Source organism: Cajanus cajan, chromosome 9, assembly GCF_000230855.2.
Source record: "Cajanus cajan strain Asha chromosome 9, NIPB_CcT2T_4, whole genome shotgun sequence".
In the NCBI taxonomy this organism is placed as follows: Eukaryota; Viridiplantae; Streptophyta; class Magnoliopsida; order Fabales; family Fabaceae; genus Cajanus; species Cajanus cajan.
Genome location: NC_138525.1, coordinates 21,429,484 through 21,438,654, shown reverse-complemented (window position 1 = coordinate 21,438,654; position 9,171 = coordinate 21,429,484). Strand labels below are relative to the sequence as shown.

General features: G+C 32.3%; 2 protein-coding genes across 2 annotated transcripts in view; both read right to left on the bottom strand.

The window, feature by feature from the left end:
* LOC145951887 (cationic amino acid transporter 5-like) overlaps nt 1–2,409 on the bottom strand; it is a 2,873-nt gene extending 464 nt beyond the window's left edge. Inside the window, exon 1 of the mRNA XM_083064061.1 lies at nt 1–2,409. This exon is cut by the window's left edge and continues 464 nt beyond it. Coding sequence (XP_082920187.1) covers nt 1–1,413 — 1,413 coding nt within the window. The 5' untranslated portion in view covers nt 1,414–2,409.
* A 1,108-nt stretch (nt 2,410–3,517) lies between these two features.
* LOC145951825 (uncharacterized) lies at nt 3,518–6,494 on the bottom strand. The gene is made up of 5 exons (XM_083063911.1): nt 5,250–6,494; nt 5,104–5,168; nt 4,855–4,957; nt 4,337–4,447; nt 3,518–4,259 (listed from the first exon to the last, which is right to left on the bottom strand). Exons 1-5 carry the CDS (start codon nt 5,355–5,357, stop codon nt 4,128–4,130), a joined length of 519 nt encoding a protein of 172 aa, XP_082920037.1. The 5' UTR covers nt 5,358–6,494; the 3' UTR covers nt 3,518–4,127.
* Between the last annotated feature and the right edge of the window lie 2,677 nt (nt 6,495–9,171).

The following is a 9,171-nucleotide window of genomic DNA, read 5'->3' as shown; positions in this document are numbered from 1 at the left end:
CATTGAGGAAGCAATAATGAGCACCAAGAAGATAACTAGCTTTAACAGGTTCGCCCTTGGTGTGACCCCTCTCACATAGTACCTCCTCACTAAAAGGGCAACAACTATCATCATGAACACAAAGAGTGTGCTCACAGATATCAAGCTTGACAACACATCCAAGCCTGTGAAAAAGGCTATGACGGCACTTGCAATGGTAATCAAGATTGTAGCATTTATGGGGGTTCCTGTCTTAGGGTGCACAAGAGCAAACCATGGTGGGATCATGTGGCAACGTGCAATGTGGGTAATGTAACGTGTCTGTGCCAATCTCGCCACCAGAAGCACTGTGGTCATCCCCTTCAGTGCACCAAAAGCTACCACATACTTTGCCCACTTCATTCCCACATTCTGAAATGCAACTGAGAAAGCAGCACCAGTGTCTATATCTGTGTATTTCTGCATCATGCTAAGTGAGAGTGCCATCAAACAGTAAATCACTGTGATCATGGACATTGACCCAACCAAACCTATTGGTATGTCCCTTGACGGGTTCTTGGTTTCTTCAGCCAAGGTTGCAATGCTGTCAAACCCTCCATATGCAAAGTAAAGAATTGCTGCAGCCTGAAACACCCCCTTAGCTCCATAAGGTAAAAAGGGTGTCAAATTTGAAGTGTCGGCATGAGCAAACCCTGCAACAATCACAAATATAATAACAGCAGTGTTGATGGCAGATGCTATCCAATTAAGATATGAAGTTTTTCTTGTGCTGATCATTGTAACTACTGCAGCAATTACCAGAACCCCAGAAGCTATAGGGTCCAACAAGTTGTACCCCTCTTTGAGATCTGTTTTAATGCGCAATGAATTCTTGGGACGGTTCAAAAGGCTTGTGAAGTATGATGTCCATGATCTGGCCACTGCTGCACTTCCAATAACACTTTCAAGAAGAATGTTGGCAGCAGTTATGAAAGCAACAAAGTCTCCTAATTCAACTCTGAGGTAAGCAAATGAGCCTCCTGCTGATGGAACTTCTACAGCAAACTCAGTGTAGCAGAAAACAGAAAGCATTGCTGAGAAGCCTGAGGCAACATAGGATAAGACAATAGCTGATCCAGCATGCTCATGAGCCTCTTGACCAGTGAGCACAAAGATTCCTGCTCCAATCACTGCACCAAAACCGAACCATATGAGGTCCCACCAGTTGAGGCAACGCTTCATGTCATGCTCACTTTGTTTCTTGAGTTCTTCAGTCTCAGTGGCATCATCTGATCTGCTGAAGAGACGGTCCTTGAACCTTAGCCGTGTCTGTGAAAGGGCAGAAAAGTAGTTGTTCCAGCTTTGGAAGGACTCCTCTGGCAAGAAATCTTGCTTGCTCCATCTCCAATACCCTCTCTGAGGTTCAGCCTCATCATTGTCTCCTGTGGAAGCCATTCAAATATTGCTTCTTTTATAAAGTTATTGAGTAGATTTGAGAACGCAGGTGTGACAAGGAAAACAACCATAAGCAAATATCTTTGGTGTTTAGAATTGAGTTTGAGTCCATTCCAACTGTCTTAAATTATTTTGTCAGTTTGTGCGAAAATTCAGCTCTTCCACTGCCCTGTATTCTGCATTAAATTGAAGGGTATTGCTATGACAGGAGAAGATATTACAAATGTAAAAGTTTTTATTTTTATTTTTATTTATCATGTCATCAGAACAATATAATCGATTTTTTTTAATTTTTATTTTTTTATAATAATTATTTAAAGTTGTATTTAGGATTTTTTTAACTAATTGATAGAGAATTTTTTTCTTTATCAAAATAAATTCTTCTGATATATATATGATAATAATTAGTATTTTAGTTTGTGCAATACATAAATTAAATATTTATTATATATAATTAAAATTTAAAATAAATTATACGTATAAATAAATATCAAATCTATAAATTATATTTAAAATTTATATAAATAGATATTTTTAAATATATTAATAATTTTTACATTTGTATATTTGTTAATTTTGTTTGTTAATAATTTATTTTAAAAGATTGAAATTTAATTTTTATATAATTATAATAAATATTAATTAAATTATATAAAATATTAAAATAATTTTTAAATTTTTTTGTTTAAAAAAAATTCAAAGTTGATTAAAGAATAATTGATATTAGAAGAGGAAGTAGAGAGTGTGGAAGAGTGGGCATACTAGAGCCAAGTTGGGATTCTCGCCACCGCGTTTGGAAAAACAATTGAAGTTGTCACATTATGCCGACTAAGGTGATTCCAAGATTCATCATTATTTTAATTAACAGCACATGAACTTAGGCCTATAAGTGTACCAGATGCATAATTTGATATAGGTGTTCATCCGGATTAATTCAATTAACTTCATCATTAAAACCAAATCAATCAATTTGGTTTGGATTGATTCAGCTTTTTTTTTTTTTTTCTCATTTTAAATTTGAACTAACCAGATGACCCTATCAACATTTTTTTAACTTCCGCCGTAATAGATTTTATATTTTAATACTTATTTTTTCTTCTAATTTTGTGTTGTATTTCTTTTTCATTCATTTTTATTTATTTATTTTCTTATGATCTTATATAACGTTTTCAAGTGTCTTAATTTCGTCATATTTATGATGTAAATTTTGTTTTATATTTTAGGTAAAAGAATTAATGAGATTTATAACATGTCAATTATAGATAAATTAAATTAAGATAAAACATGGTTTTATGTAAGTTCTAATCATGAATCTCTTTAAAAAAAATTAGTATAAAATAATATAAAATACAAGAAAAAATTGAATTCAATCCAAAGTCATAATTAGTAAGAGAAAAAGATTTAATCAAATGTGTTCCACTTATAAAGTAGTTTCATTTAGTTGACTATTTATATATTTTTTTCAAATCTCAAATCAAATCAATTAAATATGATTGGTTCTAATTTGATATTATCTTGGCTGAAACTCATTGAGAGAGTACTGTGGAATGTGGATGCTGTCAAATTGTCAATGTAAGTGAGGTCCATTTACAGCCATCTAATTTGAAAATTCTAATCATTCACTCTTCAATCCATGTACCTTGCAGCATGTCTTGGTTGGATGGTAGAACAACTGACCCTTTTGGGACTACGATACATAAGTTACAAAATATTAATTTTTTGGATAGACAAAAGCAAGAGGTTTAAACAACTGCACTATACTTGTCACATGTTTGGCTCACACCAAAATCTCAAAGCAGAACAAATGAAATTAGGAAAGGAAAATTCCATATCTGACATGTATCATTGTATCTGCCTTTTGAAAGTTCTAAGCCATATGCGTGAGGACCGTGATCAAGAACCCTGTATCCAGAGTTCCTATGTTTCAAGGAATTTGTAATTGAAAACATGTCTTACAAGATATCTGTCTCTGCCTGCTCCAACATTCACTGGTGGCTTTTAGAGCATAATCACCAAGTTAAAACTGACTGCATTTGGGTGTATGCAGCTGATTATGTTATTTTACCAGCCCATGCAACTCTGATGTTTTTTTTTTCTAATGAAAATTATCGAGAAAACATTTTCATGATGGGATTATTTTATTAATTTATTAGAGTTATTTTTATAAGAATATTACACATGTATACTCCATAGTGAGGAGATATGTGTATGCTTTATAAATTGTTATTTTTTCTCTTATTTTATCGATGTAGAACTTGTTTACATCCCAACATTTCAAAACTTGTTTGTTAGTGGAGTTAAACGATAGAATCCACTCAGTCATCAACTAATCGACAATAATGCCAACTCATTCAGTGATTTTTTTTTCTGAGAATTTTATATGTGTTTTTGTTAACCAGTGCTTTATACACGGGTGGATTCATGAAACTAGAAAGTAACCCATCAGGCAATTACAATTCACATCAACTAGTTCGTGCATGCAACTATCTTTCGAACCATTCATGATTCACCATTATTGAAATAGAAAAAAATAAACCTCTTATTTATTGCAAGCCTTATTATCACAAGTCTCAACTTGTAATTATCTGCATTTCTAGTTACAACAACGCAAAGCAAACTTCATAGGTATTGGTAATATTGTTTGAGAAAGTTTATTTCATGTTAGCCTTTTAATTTATGATATAGCATATCGATACAGATTTCAGATACACAGTTCAAGCAGCTGCTTCGGCAGCAGAAGACACCTTTTGAAGCACATAAACAGGATCTCCTACTTCAATGATTTTTCCATCCCCTTTACCAGGAAATTCCATCCAGTTCCAGGTCATATTCTGACCAAAGTAGACCTGTAGAAGCAGTTCACATGTCATTTCACATCATAAAAACTATAGTGGGATTCATTGAAATCTTGATAACGTCTCACCCTTTTTTTATTTTTATCATTTGGTCTTATGATTTCCCCAGACCTAGTTTTCATAAGAGTTTCATTTGGTTCAGGTTCAACTTTTGCAGTCTCTTGATTGATGGTAGGTATCTGATCACACAAATAAAATCAATCAAGCCAGTTGGATATGCAAGAAGCTAAGAACAGGAAAAAGTAGATTGACAATTGGCATGTGTATATGGAATCTAGCTTTTCTAAAGTGAACAATTATGTTAAGTTAAAAAATATATGGGTGTATCTGCCATTGGTTTGAAGTTAATGAAGTTTACAAAGTACTTTAATTCAAATCAAAGGTCAATTTACCCTTACTTTGTTTGCTTTATACATTTGCACATATATTATCCATGTGATAGATATCTTATTTAAGGTATACAGGCAATTACAGTATAGTGAGTAGAAAAAAGAGATTGATAGATACAATGTTAGGGAAAGTCATCTGGTACATGTTCTTTTGGAGCATAATGATGGATAGGAAATTATAAAGTAGAAGTCTTCACCTTACAACGGTAGCACAGTTTGACACCGAAAAAGGAAAACCTGCTTATCTTGATGTCAGTCCATAAGTCCTCAGAAAATGGTTCACAACCTTCAACCAGGATACTGCACAATCAAGCACCCAAATCTCAGTTATGTGAGTTACTAATCCGTTTTAATCAATTCAGCACCTTCCTGGTCTAAATAAATAACAGATATTATGAAACAATACAATTGCAGTCATAAAGCAAACCACATTGAAAAATCAATACTTGGGTCTAAAACGATTAATAGAAACAGGCTCCTTCAGATCCTTGTTTAGTGCATCCAATGATTCCTGAAAGACATAAATAAAAAATACTGAGTAATGATTCAGCAAATAAGTAAAAATTAGACTTCATTTCCCAGCTGGAGTGACCTGAGATGTAAGTAAAAATGGATAGCCATCAGTGAACAAGGTCTGATGTTGTCCTTTGACATAATCAGGATCCACTTGTCTAACTTCAGAAGCTGCATTTGGAAACATTAAAGAGGTTTTGTAAATCTAAAAGAGCAAACACATCAAATTCTGGATGCATTACTAGAAATAATCTGGTTTTTAAGCCAACTTTGCCTTGCAAGATATACACTTGTTACACAAGGTTTCTCCTTAGCAGGGAGTTTCCTCCTTTAAACATTAAAGCTACCCAAAGGACAACAACCTTTCATATCGTATACATATAACTGTTACACAAATCCATAACTTCCCAAATAATTGCCTAAAGACATATACTAAAACACTGATAACTTCAGGCATAGTGCAGGTCTCAGTCTGCTTCTTGTTCCTCCTACTTTCCGAAGCCTATTAAGGTTCATCATAATAACACAGATTGGAAATATTGCAATGTACTGATGAAACAATGGTTTCATGGGACTGTTAATGCACAGGGTAACATTATAATATCCGAATATATTAAACACAAAACACAACATTAAACAATTTTACGCCATAAAAAGCCAAAGTTGGAAAGGAATTAGGAATAAGAAGTCAGAACTTTTAGTCTTACTATAACTCGGGAATTAGTGACTACAAATGCAATAGTCAAGTTTTGATCTTTGGTCCATCATAAAGGAGCTAGTTTTATTTTTATACAACTCTCCCGAGAACATAACAGAACAACACCACACACAACGAGTCACATCACAGTTCCAGCACTGGCAAAAACACGTTTATCTTGATCAACTAAATGAAAGCATGTCACATTTGACTTATTTAAATAACAATTAACATTTTTTTTACAAAAAATGTTAATAACATGTTTACTAGTTACAGAAATATTAATATTTTTTTTTTGGTGTTGTATATTAATAACATATTTACTAGTCATGTACTGTGTTAAACACTTAATTGTGTGCTCGGTTGAGGAGAATAATATTAGAGCTGTCAAAGTGGGCCGGGACCCGTGGGTCAACCCGGCCCACCTTGACTTGGCCTACTCGGGCTAAATCCATGGTGGGCCGGGTGGCCCATCAACCCACCATTTTTTTTACAATAAAAATTTAATTATGATTTGTAGTTAATTTTGTATGATGGTATATTGAAAATTTTTATTTTAGTCTTTTATCATGATTTGTATTTAATTTTCTATGATGAATTATGACTTATGACTATTAATGATGTTAATTTTATGAGTATTATGTTAATTTATAATTAATTTAAAATTTTGAATTTTGTTGATAATTTTTTTTTTAATCTTTGGTGGGCTGTATGACCCATATAACCCACCAACTCGTAGTGGGCCAGGCCAGACCAATTTTTTTCTGAGAAAATCACAAGTGGGTCGGGTTGGGTTGGCTCGTTTTTAAAGTGGGTCAAGGTGGGCCGGCCCATATGGGCCGGATTGGCCCGTTTTGACAGCCATAGAGAATATTTGATAAGAAATAAGGTGGAGAGAATGAAAAAAAGAGAGAAATAAGTGAATAGAAATGAGTAAGAAAAATTGTGAAAATGAGTTTGTTTAATTTAAGATAATTATATAAAAAATAGAAGAGAAATAATATTATAATTTTTTTATTTAAATGGATACAAAAAGATCATAATTAAAGAAAAATTATTACTTTACTCTTTCCTATTACATACTACAAGTTTATTTATTTGGTTGTATTCAAATGCAAGATATGGTTATTTGAATGAAATATTAAGTCCATGCATTCATTTGAATACAACTAGGGATGGCAACGGGGAGGGTCGGGTACGAGTTTTATAATACCCGTCCCCATTCCCGCGACATAAACTCATCCCCGTACCCGTACCTGTACTCGCTGGGTATGGGATTTTTATCCCCATCCCCATCTCCGTCGAGTTCGGGTATACCCGTACCCGTACCCGTGTCCGTAAAAAATTGTTTTTTTTTTACAAAAAAAAATATAATATTTTTAAATTATTTTTCTATTATATTATAATTATAATAAGATTATTTCTTTATCTCATATTTTAATCAAGAATTTTTTTAATAATTATACAACTATAAATATTTCATATTATAATAAATAATTATATATAATAAAATGTTAAATTTTTTTAATATAATTAAATCGGGTACGGGTACGGGTATGGTGTCATACCCGTACCCGTACCCGTACCCAGTTTAATTTATCGGGTTTTACCCATACCCGTCCCCGTATCCGGTCAAACCGAGTATTCTCCGTCAAAGTCGGGACGGGTTCGGGTATTACCCACGGATACGGGTTTATTTGCCATCCCTAAATACAACACCCAAGCATTCAAATACAAAATCCATCATTCGAATAAAGATCACACTCATTCAAATACAAAATTCACCATTCGAATACAATTTTGAAAGTCTACATACACCTTCGAATAAAATATACCAATTATATTTGAATAAATGAAACCTCCTTCAAATAAAACATCAACCATAGTCAAATAAACAAAATCTCATTCAAATAAAATATCAAAGAAATGGAAATCATTCGAATAAAACACAAAGAAGTAAAAGTGTATTCGAATAAATTTTTAATAAGTAGCACAATTCGATAGTGTATTCAAATGAAAAAAAAAATTGACGATATTAAGAAACGCGATCCATTGTGACTTGTGAGGTTAAATAAATAGCCCAATTCAAGTGGAAAAACTTTATTCTAATAAAAGATCCATGTGACCCACTCTATTTGAAGTTTTGAATGGATAAAAGCATAAGAAGACACTTTATTCTCTACTTCTCTTTCAATATATCAAGAAGTATCCAATTGAATTGAACCACAATATATTATTTTTGTGCACAGCTATTTCCTTTGGTCATTAGTGTGGAAGTAGTTGACAAGGAAAAATATACAATACATCTATCTTCCAATGTCTATTAGCCAATTATTGGCATTTGGCTAGTAAATGATAAATAACCACAATTGTCTAAGGTGTCTATGTTTTCATATGCTTATTCTACTTGTTGTAAACGGGTAGGTACCATTTGGACCTATATTAATTTTACTATATATTTATGTTGTTATTAAATGTATAATTAAATTGACTCATATTATTGTAGTAACTATGTTTAATTAAATTCATTATGTTTGTATTAATTTTTTTGATCCTTGAAGGATTAAATATATTTTTATGATTTAAAATTTAAGTCTAATTAGTGTTTTAATATTTAGGTTCATCTTTCTGTTTTTTTTTCTTAAATATCTAAGATTATGAAAAATGGTGACCAAATATTTTACATATATAGAACAATAAGAATTAAAATCAAGAGGAGAAACTAAACAAGAACACAAAAATATTTTAATTATACATCAATAAAGGTTAACGGATAGGCCTCAATCCTAAAATAAGACAAGGAAGAGAAACATTCAAACCAACGACAAATGAAAAAGAGAAGAGGAAAAATTGTCTCAAATCCTCTACCTAGAACTATCGCCTCTCCTAGGATTTTCCTTGATTGGGTACTTGTCAAAATAAACTTTCAAAGGTTTTTTTAGCCTAAAAATCAAACGGGCTAAAACTCATTAAAATTAAAACATAATCACAAGTGTTAAAGATCATTGTATCATTATATTTTGACTCCAAAGTCACAAACTTAGTCACTCCCATTTGCAGTTAGTCTACATAAAGTGATAGAAGAACATAAGGCAATAAAGTACTATTTTCATATAGTTCATGGGTGAACCACTATATTATTATCGTTGGATGTGATGAAGATGTAAATTTTCCTATTATTTGAATAATATAATAATTAAAAAATATATTAAAAGTGGACAAGTCATTTTTATCCTTTCGCATGAACACCACCAATCTCCTTTCTACACTTTCATTGCTCCTCTTCCTTTGACTTTCGTGGTAG